Here is a 17,935-nt window from a genome sequence, read left to right as displayed (position 1 = left end):
TTTTTTTTTGGGTCTGGATCTATATTTGGATATGTAGGGCTAACGTTAATTGTTACAGTGGGAGAGAGGGTCTGACACAGCACAATACAATTGTTTTTTCTTCTTGGCATCTTGCTGGCAATAATGCTGCATAATATATTAATGGGCTTTCCTGATACTATTAAACTAGGGGTTCTCTATGTGTTGTCGCTGTACACAAGTGTAACTCACTGTAAGTCGCAACAGGGCTGTACGGTGTGAACACTACGTAATCTTAGGATTCCGGGGTGCCGACTCTATTTTGAATTTACTGCACCATATTTGTTACTCAGACTAACTGTTTAGTGTTACATACGATGAAAACTTTATCTATTTAGAACTAGCTACCGTCTTTGGCTATCGATATAGAGTATTGAGATATAAAACTATTTCACAACTTACCAAAAATGACACTTTTTCAAATCCTGTACGTCGCAGAAATCGTAAAAAGGCATACATGATTCGAAATGTCGGCGGCACTGCGAATGGTGGGCAAAGGGGGCGCTGTCGACCGTGCAGGCGGTACAAACTCTGCAGCGTGCGCACGAAAGAGATCGACAAGGGGTGTTGACCCCATCAGCGCACACGCTGCGCTCGCTACGAAGCACTTCCGGACACGCATGCACAATTTGCATCGCTCAAAGCTGGGGCCAATTGGGGAAGATTTATTTTGAGTCGCCCAGCGATGATCAGCATTCCGGTTAAAATTTGACTTTTTTGCTCAGTGTATGTTGCATGAGGACTCACTATGGATTGATATACCATGCTCATAGTCCAAGCATTTCAATTCACGTGAGTGATTCGTAAAATTTGTGATAAGAATGTAGAAATTTTCAGCAGTATTGTTGTTGTGTGGCCGTGTTCGAGGGGTTTGTAGATTTGTGTATGGGTTTAGTAGATATGTGTATCACACACCGTCAGACGCTGTGCTAGTGCACGGCGTCTGGTTGGGCTAGGCTGAAACTGGAACAGTAACACTAACGTTAAAATTAGAATCCCTAACTAACAGTAACAGTGTCACAGTTGAGTTAGAGTTAAGGGGGTTTGCAATTCTTGGTAAGAGGTAGGTTGTTACTTGCTTTCCTGAAGACCAACTCAAACTGACTAACAAGAATTTGAGCCTTAATACATGTATCCCTTGTTGATGTCAGGTATCACTATCACTATCAGTTTTCCGTCTTCCTTGAGTGGTGAAGTCCCTTCCAGTCTTGTCGTTTGGCTTAGACGTGTCTCCACAAAAGCCTTGGAGTTAGTAGTGTCAAGCCCTTTTTTATTTTGGTATGAAATGCTTTCTTGCACAGGAAGTCCTTAAATTCATCCCAATCGTTGCTTCTCAGTGCCTTCCAGCTTCCTACAGTGTATACAGTCAGACCTTTCAACGCATCATGCGCTTCAGTTAATGGTTAAACCAAGATTGAGTCTTTCTCCCTATCACTGTCCTTGAGGGGACATTTCTGTCAATGATGTGAGCCAGATATTTAAGTCATAAAAGTGGTCCATAATAACCCTGTATCTTCTCCCTGTTTCTTTCTACTAGAAAGTACTATAGTGGTGGAAAGGTGTGATGCTTTGGAATGAATTTTATTCCAGTCTGCTTTGGAGAAAACACAAAGACATCTATATAGTAAAGTGAGGCAAGACACACGTTGGTCGCCACCATAGCAATCATGCAATTCTGCTAGAGCAGTCAATGCATATATGCACATTTGCTCATTTGAATGTACTATACAAGCACTGCATAATACTGTATTCAGTGTATATTATATGTCATATATTTAGCAAGTCCAAATTTTCGCGAGTCGAGACTTCCCAACGATTTCTCGCACGATTAAATTTGCGATCATGGATTCCTGTACTGAACGGAGAAATGTACCCGGTATATGCATTCGTCACATTCATATCGGGATCAGAGTCAATGTTTTTGCATGTCTTTAATTTTGCGAATAGCAGCTGACTCGTGGATTGCGAAATATATTTTCTATATATTCTATGTTCTTTCTTCCCAAATTCAGAAGGTGCAGTAGTTATCATGGAGCAGCAACAATACACCATAAATGGAGTGAAGGTAGCCTTTCCCTGCAAGGCCTACCCTACACAACTCTCCATGATGTCAATGGTATGATTTTAAAATTTTGTTTACTTCTGAAAACATGCACACTCATTTTTCAAAAAGAAATTTGTTTTCCTTTCCTTAATTCAGTACCAAAACAGTCATAAAACCAATATTACAATTGCGTTTTCCTTATTATGAATTCATAAGAGAAAAAGTAATTTTATGCAATTGCTCGAGAATATAAACGTTGCTGGAATGAAGCAATTGACCTTAAAACATGATTAACAGACAAACAGACAGACAGACACACACACACACACATGTAACATGAATGTTTATATGATATATTATTAACATTTTTTTGTGTTTTTAGATGATATAGTCAAGTTGTATCAAAGTTGCTACAGTATGTGTTCATGATGTTCCATGCAGAATGAGTTATTCAAATTAATAAATGTGGTATAGGAAATAACCCCCATGTACTGTATAAGCTGTCATTTTTGCAAAGGTTTGATTTCTGCAAATTTTGCGAATCACAGTTGGATCGCGAATTTAACAACACGCAAAAATGTCACCGTGCTCTAGGGTAATAATGCATTTATGTTAGCATCAGCATCAGTTCGCAAAAAGAACATCTCGCAAAAGTGTCTGTGACCTCATTCGCAAAAATATCTGTACATGAAATTTACAACTTAGACAGTACATGTCTAAATGTTAAGTTTCATATTTTTACATATTAGTACACTGGACTCCCGTTATGACGAAGTTCTCGGGATCGGCAGTTTTCTATCGTTATATAGAAATTTCGTTATAACCGAACAAATAAACAATACAAAAACATAGATAGAGCCAATAATGTTGCTGTTTTAATTTTAACTTCATTGTAACCAAAATTTCGTTATAACCAAAATTTTGTTATAACCGTGTTAGTCATGACAGTGTTATGACTAACACGGTTAAAACGATAAACAGGAGTGCACTGTAGCAATAGATCAGTCTGTCAAATATGTCAACTCAAATATCTGCTTCTCTTTCCTCACCAGATCATCAAAGGAATAGAGAAGCGACAGAACTGCCTGCTTGAGAGTCCAACAGGAAGCGGCAAGAGTCTGGCTCTGCTCTGCTCCTGCCTGGGCTGGCTCAAGGGGGAGAAAGGTAGGTTTTTTTTTGTAATGTATATACCCCATGTATACACAAAGCTGGGCCCAGAAGCGCTCTTGAAGTGCTTCGACTTACTGCCCCTCCGAATCTGAGCTTGTTTAGGGGAATCAGTGAATGACAGTGCTGTATCCTATCACATTTATATTTCTTTCATTCTTTCAAACAGACAAGAGAGACAGAGCTGAGCAGGAAAACTACCAAGACATTGAAGGTAAGCCCTTATCTCTCTTGTGTATCTTATACAAGGTATATTTCGCAACTTTCACCTGTCAACTGATAATTTGCCAAATTTAAAACGACTCCCGCAAATATTGCCTCCCATATTATATGGATCGTTTATCATCTCCATGGTGGGAGCTAGATGGCTAACTTTTCTCCTGCAAAAGAAAATGAAAATACTTTATTTCTCAATTTGTCACCGTGCTTCTCTATTGCTAATTCGACTACTTGTAAAAATTGTCTTGCATGTCCCAATTCATGAACTTTTACACTCATAAAATATTGGCATGTACAATATCCACAAATGATAGAAAAGACCTGTAACTCTGCTCGTGCTCATACAAAGTGTACCAATATCAATACATTTGCCTACAGAAAGCTGAGGTGGCTTTAGTGGTGCACCTTTTGTTTCGCTGTTCTCTATCTCCAATTACATCTTGATAAACAAACATGAAGAAACCAATATAAAGCAAAACAGAAACAAAAACAATGTGTGTGGGTCTGTGTTCATCATCAATAGTTTTTGTCCCCGCCGAACGAGTTCGAGCAGGGGACTATGAAACGGGCTCCGTACGTGTGTCTGTCCGTGTGTCTGTCCGTCCGTCCGTCTGTCTGTCTGTCTGTGCGTCCGTGTGTGATCAAAATGTTCAATTTGCTACTTCTCTGTCATTTATGAGCCAATTTTAATTCTGTTTGCTTTATATGATAGTACTACATGGGAGCTTTGAAACTTCTACACAGAATTTCAGTTGTGACCTTTGACCTTGACCTTTGACCTATATTGTACATTTTGCTTCAAAATGCTACTCCTTCGCCATTTCTAACCCGATTTCGATTCCGTTTGCTTTATGTGATGGCACTAGGTGAGGGCTTCAAAACTTCTACACAGAATTTTGACCTTTGACTTCTTTGACCTTTGACCTTGATTTTTGACCTATATTGTACATTGGCTACAAAATGCTACTCCTTCGCCATTTCTAACCCGATTTCGATTCCGTTTGCTTTATGTGATGGCACTAGGTGAGGGCTTCAAAACTTCTACACAGAATTTTGACCTTTGACTTCTTTGACCTTTGACCTTGATTTTTGACCTATATTGTACATTGGCTACAAAATGCTACTCCTTCGCCATTTCTAACCCGATTTCGATTCCGTTTGCTTTATGTGATGGCACTAGGTGAGGGCTTCAAAACTTCTACACAGAATTTTGACCTTTGACCTTTGACCTTGATTTTTGACCTATATTGTACATTGGCTACAAAATGCTACTCCTTCGCCATTTCTAACCCGATTTCGATTCCGTTTGCTTTATGTGATGGCACTAGGTGAGGGCTTCAAAACTTCTACACAGAATTTTGACCTTTGACTTCTTTGACCTTTGACCTTGATTTTTGACCTTATATTGTACATTGGCTACAAAATGCTACTCCTTCGCCATTTCTAACCCGATTTCGATTCCGTTTGCTTTTTGTGATGGCACTAGGTGAGGGCTTCAAAACTTCTACACAGAATTTTGACCTTTGACTTCTTTGACCTTTGACCTTGATTTTTGACCTTATATTGTACATTGGCTACAAAATGCTACTCCTTCGCCATTTCTAACCCGATTTCGATTCCGTTTGCTTTTTGTGATGGCACTAGGTGAGGGCTTCAAAACTTCTACACAGAATTTTGACCTTTGACTTCTTTGACCTTTGACCTTGATTTTTTACCGATATTGTACATTTTGCTACTGAATGCTACTTCCGGCGGGGACATATTTTACGCACCGCGTAATTTCTACTTTTCCTTGTTTCCTGTTGTGTTCAATGTATTAGTTGACATCCTTATTCTTGCACCAATGTGGAAATAAGAACCACATTTCTTTGAAGGAAAAGTCAGACATTAGGAATCTAGGAAACACAGGGAAACTGTAGTGTGAAAAGCCAGCAGAAAGGAATTTGTACAATAATCAAGACTCTTATGTTGAGGACTCCAGTTGCCTAAAAATTTCAGGTGACTGTCACAGGAATGATAAAACCAGATGTATAGTTGTGTAGATTAGACTGGCTGATAGCTGAGTTGTATTAAAAGTGCCTGGCTGTTGCTCTCATCTTCTTTGATGTGGATCAGTCGCTATCGTTCATTTTGAAGAATCCATGTCTAGGTGCTATTGTTCTAGCTGTACAGATTATATTTCCTATGTCTCCACATATCTATTTATCATGGGTTAGGATTTCCCAGCCCTGGAAGTGGCGATGACCTCAAGAAACCATGCAACTGTAATTGCAACAATCAAACAACAAAGCCAGCAACGTCACCAGAAACTGCCACCACCAGTTCAGCCAGCCATGGCCCGAGCACCAGCATGGCATCCCTGCCTTCTGTACCAGAGATGTTGCAGCCCCCTGCGGCAGTGATGCCCCAGCCAGGTACCGCTTCTCTCTGCTTGTGCAGATGTCAATTGCATTCAACGGAGAATGTTTTGCCAGAAAGGAAACTTTGAATGGTACAAATGCATTGAAATGGAAGTTACAGATCGATAAAAGGGAAAGGGTATGAGAGAAGACTCAGGGCTTGATCAGTAGATGAGACCATCCTCCAAACCTGGATCAGGTTAGACTCACTGAGTTTATATAGTAAACAATATGCTGTAGCAAACAGGAATGCTGTTAATGATACCTGTAATACAATCTTTTTTTTTTCATCAGTATTCCTGGAAAACTTTATTTAATTACAAACACTTTCCTTCCTAGTTATTCAATTTTACTGTCGATTTCTGTAAATAGATGGAAATGCTGTAAATACCTGGTTTTGCTTCCTTCAACAAAGTTTAGGTGTGTTCTCAGAATTGTACTTTTTATAATGTAGACTGATATCTATGTGGGACTTCTTCCTAGTGATGGCTTGTTTGAGTGAGCTTGTGTCCATCAAGAGCCGTGTCATTTCACTCCTGGGTTAGAACGTTTCTTCTCAGGAATTTAACTCTTTGTGTGCCACGTTCGCACGCCCAACTCAGTCGACGGCGTGCCAACTTTGCATATTTCGCTCAAACGCACAAACCCGCCCAAACCGACCGATAAATCGCCAAATGCCATAGTACAGTGAAGGCGTTTGGCGCGATTCCGTTCCTCTTACACATAGCTAGCATTTCATGTAAGCATTGACCAACAAGCAGTTTTCTCTACTTGATTTGTGTGTAAATTCTAAGTTTCTGTTACTCTTTTGTGTGTAAAAGTCATGCATTTACTGTAATGTAGCTACTGGTCATTTGAAAGAAAAAAAAAATCGTACATTCGTCATACAATTTATGTCAAGCAAGGCTCGACATTTTCTCTACAACTTTGCACACTACATGTCCAGGTTTTTGAAGAGATGTAAAAGAAACGAAAAAAAACGAAACATGTTTTCTAAAAGCAAAACAGCGTGGGTGTCTCAGGATAATGTGGCACACAGGGGGTTTCCACCATGGCACATAAAAAGTTAATGAGTTGTTCTTCAGGGCATCAGACTGTTCATTACCTTTCCACAGCCAATTGCATCAGTGACACTGTATTTGGAGGACACATTGTGGCATACTCAAATCCGTGTGCTCATCAAAAGCAGATGTTCATCACTTTAAGAAAATGTGGGAGTAGCCCTCACTCATTTTACTCGGTGAGGTTTTAGGTCTTTATGAACCTCTGTCAATCCACTCTCCCTTATCCAGAAAACCAAGATAAAGTCAGCCCAGAGGGAGAGGCAGGAAAGACAGACCAAGACAGCTCCAGGGAGGATGCCAAGGATGAGGAAAGCAGGGACAGTGGCAATGAGAATGACGATGATGACGATGACTTTCAACCCAGCAAGAAGCGAGCACGACCTTCCAGCAATCATGTGGTAAGAGCAGTGGCACAGCTTGACACTCTCACTGATGAGCGAAAAAGATGCCTATCCAGTATCTGACCCATAATGTACAATTTTTTTTTCTTCGAGGAAAAGATATGGTGCAGTATGAGATGAGACTGCCAATTTTAGAGTTACCTCTATTGTTGAGATAATCAAATATTACCTGTATTGTGGAGATAATCACATATTACGTTTATCTGGAGATAATCAGATGAATAGATTGTTTAAGAATTAAAACATTTAGATTTCATGAAAAAAAGGTTTTTTTTTCTTTTTCTTTTTTGTCATTGAGTTTGTGGAAACTGCTGCTTCCCCCCAGCCTCATCCACCCTATATCTAGGTTACTTGGTCTGCCCTTTAGAATACCCCACCAATGTCTTCCATGTCCTGAAAAAGCATATCTTACAGCTTATTTTCTCTACCTGGTAGCACTGCAATGTTTGCCAATTGATACACCTTTTCTGACATACTCTTTAGACATGAAATGTCTTTGAGATGCAACTGTACTCTTAAGACATTTCCAAAGTGAATATTTGCCTTTCGATATTTTGCAGACTGCTGGAAAGAAGGCAAAGCGTCAAAAAGGTGTTGTCTATGAGGACGAGGTTGATAGTTCTCCTGGTGCATCCAGACATCCACACACCCAGGCTCACTGGCAGATGAAACTGATGACGCCACAAGGTACCAAATCACTTCACTTCCACACTTGTGAAACTGGCAGAAGGCCATTAGCTGCCGCAGAACCAGAAACAACTCATTCACCTCAGCTAGCTGCAGGACAAATTCAAGTTTCAAGTTTCAAGCTTATTTACCAGTTCCCATAAAAAGTGTAGAATCAGTGTGGCATTATGTACGAGATAGAACATTCATTGACAAAACAATGAACTGACATTTAAAATGTGTGACTAAGGATGAAAGTGAGAGTGTGGAAGGGAACAGCAACAGGCCTTTGACCTATTGAGGCCGAACCTTGTCGGCAATATATGTAAGAATAATGACTCTTTGTAAATATCAGATATCAATTATGAATTAAGATGTTAAACATTTTAATTAGGATTACAAACATGATGTACAATGACAGGGACAATGAATATGTATTTAAATTTCTTCAGACACTAGTCACTGATGTAGATTGATGAAAGTGTGTAGAGTTTTGATCTTTCTATAACTTAATGGCATCTTGAATTATATAATTGATAATTCCCCACAGAGAAGTAGAGCAGAGAGCACAACTGCAGGCTTGTACCTTAACACAGTTCAAGTGTAGTTCATGTCCTGTAGTGTGTCTGAAAAGTGGCAGTTCTCATTTGACCCTTTGAGAGTAAGCGTTGATGGCACAGGCATATTTGAATCGTCATTAAATCATTGATTGTTCTATCCCTGGTGTTTGTACCTTTCATCCTCCATGCTTCTCAAAATTCAACCAGCTAATGCCGCTGCAACCGAGTTATCTTCGCGAGAGTCAACAAAGGAGAAATCCCCGTGCTACTGTTCTTGTCACCTGTCGTCAAAGAGCGATAAACTGGACAAGGAGAACAAGATGAAAGACAACGACACTCCGCCGAAAAGGTGAGAGTTACCACATCATGACTTGAAGATAGATCTGCCCATGTATGTCCAGATATCTTTCAATGTAATCACCAGTATACCCATTATATTTTTTTTTTGCTAATTTGTGTTTTCTGCTGGTGAACATTTGGCAGACATGGTGAGTAGTTTACTCTTTTTTTTCTCTGTAGAAGTTTCAAGTTTGCATCTGGTCCATATCCTAAAATGTGTGTGTGTTCATTGTTTCAGGATACCCCGGATCTATTTCGGCACGAGGACACACAAGCAGATTGCACAGATCATAAGAGAAATGGGAAGGACTTCCTACAAAGAAACGAGGTAAAAATCTCTTGTCCCCTTTCGTCACATTATCTGTAGACTTACATTTATGTGCACACCCAGTATGTGTATGCATGAAAGTGTACTGCTAATATAAGATATTTTACTGCGTGGTCATTTTCACATATCGTGTGTTACGTAAGACTAGTGCAAAAATCTGAATGTATGGTTATATGGCAGTGGTAGGTAATCTGCAAAAAATATGCCTTTGATATTACTCGTTATATAAGCACAGTCAGCAAAATTGGAAAAATGCAAAATTGGAAAAATGCAAAATTATCTTCTTTGCCAGAGCTAAATCAAGAATAAAAAAAATATGAATTCACATAATTTCAATAGCTTGCAGTAATCTGAACAAACGTGTATAGTTTCCTATTCTACCACCCACTTTGTTAAATTACATGATTAAGGGTTTTTGCTGTGATACCAGTAAGTGATCATTAGTTTTCCTCTGTGTTGTGTATTTTTCAGTTGTCTTACGACTGCTACATGGTGCTGTCATAGTGTGAGATGAAAGAGATGGACAGAGTCAAATTAGGATGAGGTATAGAGAGAGATATTTTTTTATACAAAAATGAAAGTTGGATGGATCAATTTAAGAAAATAAAATGTCTGCCCAACCAACAGGATGACCATTCTGGCGAGTCGAGAGCACACATGCGTTCACCCTGAGGTCTCTAGAAGCAGGAATAAGAACGAAGGTTGTAAGGACCTTCTGGACAACAATAAGGTTAGTCATTTTAACAGGAGAACTTAACAAACTTTTCATTGTGTCATTTGATTGCCTCATTGCAATGCTATGGAGAAGTAACCAAAACATAGCCATTAATGCACTTCTGTCTATGGCCCATGATTAAGATCACTTATAAAGCACATTTCCAATGATAAATACTAATCAATTCAATGTTAAGAGTTCAATTTTACCTACAGATATTGTCGTTTCAGGAACCCTGATACAAGAAAATGTTTATATCTTCAATTAATTGCTAATGTCTCAAGCATTTTAGTAGTGGTGAGGACATTACACCCATTTTTCTTTTTTTTTTTTAACTTGTTAAGTTTATGTATCATTTCCTTGCATAAAAAGTATGGGGGCAACATGAAATATGACCTGTTCAAGCAAATAAATGCAGTAGTAATATGTGTCATACATCAAGACTGAAATCAGTGCTACTGATCCTCATTAAATCTAAACTCAATTGGTAACTTACTCTCCTTATGTCATGGTGAAGTCATCAGATAAGCTTTTCTCTCCTTTTTTTTCTTTTATAATGGTCATTATTTAGAAAGATTTGTCAGATACGAGGAATAGTTAAAATTGCTTTGGACTTTCAGGTTCACAACTGAAATTTTGTTACAACTTCTGTAATAGTGGATGTTTTTGTGTGAGTAGCTGTTAGTGCTCAGCTGGGTAAGAGGAATTTCAAATCTTTTTAATCCTGTAGAATCAAAACATTAACCCTAACCAGGCCGGGCTTTTTTGGGTGTTCTGTGGCCGGGGAGGGGTTGATTCAACCCCCCCCCCCCCCCGAGATCTCGGCCGTCGATCGCGCAATCGCCATGAAATTTGGCACGCGCATTACCTGCGGCGTAATCTACCAAGCTATACAAAAAGAAATGGAAATTTTCGTCCAAATAATTAATTATGCTAATATATGCATAAAATCATACATTTTGCTCTAAATCAGAAATTAAAGCTCCTAGAATCCTAATTTTTGGTGAAAACATTCTTTGTAGCATTCCTAACAATGTGCTTGAAAAAAAAACTTGGTATCAAAATCAACTTCTTATGTATTGTTTTATGAATTTCTTATGTATTTCTTTGTTTTTTCGACCTTTTGTTTTATCATTTTTTTTCCGCAAAATTTATGACAGAACCTATATCAAGCATAATTATGCTAAAATCAATTAGTTTCAGCCTATAAAAGTGAAAATAATCAGATCTTTATGAATATGAAGAGAAAACTCCATTTGCATAGACTTTATACATAAAATCACGTTTTTGAGCCATTTTTGATCTGACAGGCATGTATAAAACGTTATGCAGCGTCGTAACGGTATGCACGATTTTCGCGAAAATGGTGTCAAAAGATGCGCGAGACTTGAAAGTAAAAAGTCAGCGAACGGCGTGGTCAAAAAATTTCGCGCGGCGGAGAAGTCGCGAAAAATGTCACCCCCCCCCCCCCCCCCCCCCCCCGGCCTTTTTAGGGTTAAATACTGGAACAATTGCCAGCACAAAATATTTGCATGCTTATATCTTCATGCTAGTTACTGGTTGTGCGAAATGTGCGAAAACTTCCATACCATGAAAATTTCCCCTTTTACAGTATACTCCAGCAGTGACTTTTTCACCTGCATGTGTCTACAAGCTCCAATTCAGACTGAAACGGATTTGTCGCAAATAGTGGTAGTCTTGCAGTCCTGTTGATAATGATATCTGCATATTTCTCATGTTTTTTAGGGCGGCTCCTGCAAGTATTACCAGAACGTGCACAAGATGAAGCAGCAGTGGCAGATTCGGGACTACGGTCTCACCCAGGCCTGGGACATAGAGGACCTTGTTGACCTGGGAAGACGGGTCAAGGTCAGGAATTATTAGTTTAACTCTTTCCCAACTCTGTATATTATCCTCAGACACACAAACATGCTCAAACTGGTGGGCAAATTGCAGTACAGTACACTCCTGTTATAACAAACTCAGTTATAATTAAATTCTCTTTACAATGAAATCAATATCAGGTTTATACACAATATGGTTTAGTTATAACAAAATTTCGATATAACAAAAGAAATCACCGGTCCTGACTATTTTATTTTAAGGGAGTACACTGTATGCCGTAGTACTTTGATGAAGCGTAATGGCTGGAGCATTGCTGGAAAAATTCACATCACAGCAAAGCTTATAATTTTCTATACAACTTTCCTGTACTGCATTTCTAGCATAAGTGCTTCCATGAAAAGTTACATAGCTTTGAAAAGAGATTGTTTTCCAAAAGTGCTTATGCATTGCAGTCTCAGGATAATGTGGTACACAGGGGTTATGATGTACTTAATTTGTTTTTGCTATCCCACACTTCAAATGTGTCCTTACTTTGTTGTCCATATCCTACACTTCAGGCGTGTACCTGCTATGTTTTTATTATCCCACAACACAGGCTTGTCCTTAAAGGACAAGTCCACCTTCATATACATAAGGATTGAGAGAATGCAGCAATATTAGTAGAACACATCAGTGAAAGTTTGAGGAAAATTTGACAATCCGTTCAAAAGTTACGAATATTTTAAGTATCTGCGCAGTCAGTGCTGGAAGAGAAGACTACTACATTGTATGATGTCACATGTGTACAACTATATAAGGAAAATAAAAAGAGAATTTCACAAAACTTTACTTTTTGAATAAAGTGCACATTTCTTCGACTTGCTACTGACGTATATGTTAAGGGTAATATTATTCCCCCTGCCTTCTGAAAGAGAGAAGTCGAGTGTTCTTTTGTTATGCAAGAAAAATGGAAATATGTTGAATTTTCTTTATTCTTTCTTTATATCGTTGTACTCATGTGACATCACAAGCTATAGTCTTTTCATCCAGCCGTGATTGAGCAGAAACTTCAAAAATTCATAACTTTTTAACGGATTGTCCGATTTTGCTCAAACTCTCACTGATGTGTTCTACTAATATTGCTGCATTCACTCAACCCACATGTCTATGAAGATGAACTTATCCTTTAATATGTTTCCCTTATTGCACACTTCATATGTGTCCGTGCAATGCTTTCTTTTTTCATACTTCAAGCATGTCCTTGCTGGTACTGTGTTTTTTTTCCTTTTCCACCTTTCAGGCGTGTCCTTACTTTGCCAGCAGAAACCTGAGAGAAGGAGCTGACGTCGTCTTCTGTCCCTACAACTACCTGATTGATCCCGTCATCAGAGAATCTGTGAGTGGTTACCAGTAGAGATGTGTAATAATAACCTCTGCCAAAGAGGTTATGTTTGTGCCGTTGCTTTGTTTGTTTCTTTGGTTATTTGTCTGTGTACAAATTAACTCGAAAAGTTGTGAACAGATTTGGATGAAACTTACAGGAAGGCTTGATGATGACACAAGAAGTAGATTATTATATTTTGGCAGTGATCCTGGAATTTTTATGGATTTTTGAAGGATTTTTTATATTTCTGCAGATAGGGTCAATGAACTCGGGCATTCAAGTTGCATGTATTTGAGGTTTTCATAATCGTGTGCTCTGAATCGCATGCTCTGCTCAGGTGAGGCACTGCACAGCTTAAAGCTGATGATGTAAACAAAAGGCTTCTATATTGGGAAATTGAGGGATTTTCAGCATGGGTGTATGGATGGAACGATTAACTGTTTCTCGGAGGTCTGCGCTCTCAGAGTGCTTTTCTAGTTAATAATTTTCATTCTTCCTTGCATCTATGGCATGATATTATTACGTAGAGCAAACCCAGTGCTCAAAATTTGGCTTGCTTCTGTGCTTTTTACATAGAGATTTTCAATCTGTGTAATCGAAGGAACAGAAAGGATGCAATGTTCAATCCTGCGATGTAGTACAGTTGTAATGCCTCTCAGCTTACATTTGATTGACTCAACTACGTGTTTAAACTGAACGGCGCACATTTACGATTGCAATGCAATTGTAATACACAGGCAATTCAGCTGAGCGCAAAGTAACAGTCATCCGTACTGGTCATTGGTATACTAACATCCCGTGAAAAGTGAAGAAGGGTCTGTAGACAAAATAAAAGACTGGACATATGATAACTCTCAGCCAAGCATTTGATTGGGATCCATCTCACCATGTTATACCATCATTACCATGTTATACCATCATTACCATGATGCTGAGTTTTGTCTTTCGTCTGGTCCTTCAGATGGAAATCAACCTGAAGGGACAGATTGTGGTCCTGGACGAAGCCCACAACATCGAGGACTCGGCCAGAGAGGCGGCCAGTCTGAAGGTGACCACTGAACAGCTGCAGGAGACCACTGATGAGCTGGACAGGTTATGTAAGTGCCGGCCATCTCCACCACTCGACCATTTGACGTTTGTAGCCTTACATGTGCCCATGCCCTGTAGCGGTGGTTTGCTGACCAATGTGATTGGCATTCAGTATTTGTATATGTAAAGTTGGCAAGTCATGTGAAGATTGGTGATCCAGCTTAGGTGTGGTGATGTGAAGTCCCACATGAGACCATCATGCTTCTATAGACATCCCGATAAATTTGCAACCTTTTTCCATCCACATTGAACTTTAGCTGTGCTAATCGCAGAAGAAGCTATAATAGACACTCATACACACAACTTGCAGAGACCAGAGTCAATGAGAAAATGGAGCCTTCAGAATGTTGGATTAGTTTTGTTAGAAAGTGATTATCAGTAATATGGCACTTGGCTTGCCAGTGAAATCAAGGGCATATTTTCAGTGGGTGATAGATTTAGAAAGGCTACTGGAAAGCAAACACAATTTTTTGTAAATATCTACATGATCCTAGACCCTCCTCATTCCCTTCAGAAAAAAAGGAAGATATGATCAGGCTTTTGAAATATTTATGCGGAAACAATCTTCATGAATTTACTTAGTGTTGTCTTTGACGCCTCTTGCTCCTTCCGTTCTATTCCAATCTCTATCAATGTTTCCAGTGACTGCCCAATATCGCATGGAGCATACAAGAGTTTTGCATACTGTGGTGAGTGTACATTTACCTGCAAGAGGCAGTTTATTCATAACAGATTTCTCAAAGATTCCCCACCCCAAAATGAGACATATAGCTAGCATTTTCATTGTGTAAATCTTCAAACATTGGATTTATAACTTTGAATAAGGTTGCGTAATTATAAGTTTAATTGCTGGGATATTTGCCGCGTAAAAATCATGGAATTAATCTTTAAATATGACGTGCCAATCTGTAAAAAAAGGGAAATTAAATAAAATTGAAACATGAAGTTTTAGTGGTCCAAATTTACTCCATATTTTCAGCACACTGTCCAGTGGATCTGCCTTATGGGTGATACAAGAAAAAAAAAAGAAATATTTAGCAACAGGGGGTACTTGTCCTCGTGTAACATACATTAAACCATTTTGGTATTGGTATTTCTTCACTGAAATATGAGGTATTTGAATATGAGATATATAAAAATAATGTTACCAAAGTTCAGTTAAAGATTGTATTGTGATGTCAAAGGAATTCTAGCTGTAGGTCATAAAGTGAAATAATGTGTCATAAGGTGAAATCAAGCACTTTATACATCATGATTATCTATGAATTAACCTTTGGGCTTTGTGCGGAACTGAGCCTCACATGATGTAGTCATCAACAAATATCCTCGTCTCTCGATACCGTCAGTGTTCAAGCATCCTGCGCTGGATCAATGACTTCTCCGGCACGCTTCGCCAGAATGACTTTGAGCGAGCATCCAGGGTGTGGTCTGGACAGGAGATGGTGGCAGTGCTGGCCAACATGGGAATCACCCCAGCTACCCTTCCCACGCTACGGGTAAGATGAGAAGGGATTACCATCAAAACTACAAGTTAGAAAACTTGGGCCAAGTTTCGAGTATCAACTTATAGGTCAAGGTCAAAGATTAGAGCTCTTAATCAATTCTAATCCTGAAGAAAAGAAAATACATCAGAGCCAGACCATAGGTATTTTGTGAAGAAAAAGTATTGTAACATTTTTTTTTTTCACCACCTGTAACATAACACTTTCTACGCTGTGTCCACATTACCAAACTGGGTCGGGAATTCAAATATAGAATCCCGTGTCATGCCATTGCAAATCTCCTCACAATTTTCCTCACATATCCATTCCAGTCAGACTCCGGAAACATGCCATTGATCCACACAAGTGTACACTACCATTCCAACTTTTATTGTTCGTGGAAAATTGAGCAAAGAAAATGGGATTTCATCGGGATTCAAACCCGAGACCTCTGCATTGCTAGCCCGGTGCTCTACCGACTGAGCAATATAGAAAGCCCTAGTTCAGTGTTCGTCCCAGAAACCCTGAATTCTCAATGCTCGAATGGTCAGAAGCTATAGTACTTGTACTTGCACTCACCAGGGTTAGGGCCACGTACTGACATGTGTGTACTCATGTGATAACCCCCCAAAATCATAAAAGTATTTTGCCTCTTTTGTCATGGGAAAGGCATGTACATGTACACGCACCCACACACAGCTCTTAGCTTTAATGATCTTTCCAAGTTTAAACCAAGGGAGTGAGTTGGAAACATGATGTCCCTTCCATGGATCTAACTGATTTTCCATAAGGGAAAAGATAATCATAGTGGTGATAATAAAGGACATTTGTATTTTGTGTTGCTACTAAATGATACACTTTACTGCGCAACGTGATTGTGCTTGTGAAAGCGTGAAAGGCAAAAAAATAAATAAATGAATAAAAAAAAATAAGATGAGAGGATGTGCCAGATGATGATAAGGGTGGTGATGAAGATGCTTTTCTCCTTGGTGTGCCGGTATCTCGCAGCATCACCTGAGCGGACTGACAGAGGAGGAGGAGGACCCAGATAAAAAGTACAAGGAGCTGGGACCGAAGTTCACCACCACCTCGGCATCCCTCATCAACGGTCTCTTTATCGTCTTCAACTTTCTCTTCAAGGAGGAGTACAAGTACAAGATGGATTACCAGTGAGTCGACTTCAACAATTCAACAAGTTAAATCCAGAATCTCTTGTGAAGAATTTTTTTTTTTTTTTGGGGGGGGGTATTGTTGTTGGTTTTTCAGTCTTTTCTGTTTTCTTTTTTAGCTTGCTCATACCCTTTGCCAAATGACAATGAAAATATGACAGTTTGTAAAACTTTCAAAGGATATGATTGTAAACTCCACTGTGACACTTAAAAAGAAAAAGCTGGTAGTCAGTCTTATGACAGTATATCCATTTCTAACCCAAATATGATTCCTGAAGCTCTTTTATCTGTACACTTTTGTTCTTATAACTTCTGCTTGTCTAAATATCATCCAAAACATGGAAAGAGGAGGGGGCCCTTCTAGTATGTCCATGAAATGAAATGTGTTTTATTTTATATGCACACAATGCAGTGCAAAAGGGGAATGAGTATTGGTATGTTTACTTTATTGGAAGACACCCAGCAATTCAGGCACAGTGAGAAATCTTTTAAAAACTGTATTATATTCATGAAATAATGACTGTTTATCTTTATTTCAAGTGCATAATGAATTAATGATGATTAATACATGCTTTTTAAATGTGAAATATTATCACTATGATATGAGCCCGTATCCTCAAGCTTTCTCATTGGTTTCAAGAATGAGACCTTTTGAATTGTTACTACAAGGAGAAGACTGCCAAGACGTCATGCAAAAGGAACTCCACAGTAACTTTGGTTGCCTGCTCCTGTCCATTAAAGTACAGGACATCAAAGTAGGGACTGCACAAATATTTGCAAGGAAAGTGATAAAAGTACCATAATCCATCTTCTCCTCCCATACCGTGCTAGAAGAGTGATGACTGCTCAAAAATCATGCTGTTATTTATTAATCCAAGTGGTTGTGTCTTCCCTCCAGAGTGGCCCTACTGAAAACCAAGGCTCACAACCAGCATCCAGACACAGTGAGAAATCTTAAAAATCATCATATTGTGTGTATTTTGTTTACTTCCTCTTGATTAAACTGTAATTTTTCTTGTAATGATTAGTCTTCATTTGAAGTAGTCTTTCAGTCTGTCTGTGTCTATT

The 17,935-nt window shown here is 38.9% G+C and overlaps 1 protein-coding gene across 1 annotated transcript in view; it reads left to right on the top strand.

Annotated features, from left to right (window-relative positions):
- The first annotated feature begins 485 nt into the window (after positions 1 to 485).
- The window catches only part of LOC139728667 (Fanconi anemia group J protein homolog), a 38,480-nt gene continuing 21,030 nt past the window's right edge, over positions 486 to 17,935 (top strand). Inside the window, exons 1-17 of the mRNA XM_071639604.1 lie at positions 486 to 540; positions 2,031 to 2,134; positions 3,115 to 3,226; positions 3,399 to 3,443; positions 5,665 to 5,862; positions 7,140 to 7,309; positions 7,873 to 7,999; positions 8,746 to 8,887; positions 9,116 to 9,205; positions 9,833 to 9,935; positions 11,667 to 11,789; positions 13,045 to 13,140; positions 14,090 to 14,225; positions 14,860 to 14,906; positions 15,564 to 15,713; positions 16,707 to 16,867; positions 17,766 to 17,811. Of these exons, the coding sequence (XP_071495705.1) occupies positions 486 to 540; positions 2,031 to 2,134; positions 3,115 to 3,226; positions 3,399 to 3,443; positions 5,665 to 5,862; positions 7,140 to 7,309; positions 7,873 to 7,999; positions 8,746 to 8,887; positions 9,116 to 9,205; positions 9,833 to 9,935; positions 11,667 to 11,789; positions 13,045 to 13,140; positions 14,090 to 14,225; positions 14,860 to 14,906; positions 15,564 to 15,713; positions 16,707 to 16,867; positions 17,766 to 17,811 (1,905 nt within the window). The remainder of the gene's footprint in view (positions 541 to 2,030; positions 2,135 to 3,114; positions 3,227 to 3,398; positions 3,444 to 5,664; positions 5,863 to 7,139; positions 7,310 to 7,872; positions 8,000 to 8,745; positions 8,888 to 9,115; positions 9,206 to 9,832; positions 9,936 to 11,666; positions 11,790 to 13,044; positions 13,141 to 14,089; positions 14,226 to 14,859; positions 14,907 to 15,563; positions 15,714 to 16,706; positions 16,868 to 17,765; positions 17,812 to 17,935) is intronic.

This window comes from Diadema antillarum, unplaced genomic scaffold, assembly GCF_040938485.1.
Source record: "Diadema antillarum isolate AM-2024a unplaced genomic scaffold, OU_Dant_1.0 seq00000189_RagTag, whole genome shotgun sequence".
In the NCBI taxonomy this organism is placed as follows: Eukaryota; Metazoa; Echinodermata; class Echinoidea; order Diadematoida; family Diadematidae; genus Diadema; species Diadema antillarum.
Note: the sequence above shows the minus strand (reverse complement) of the source record. Positions and strands in the feature narration are given on the sequence as shown.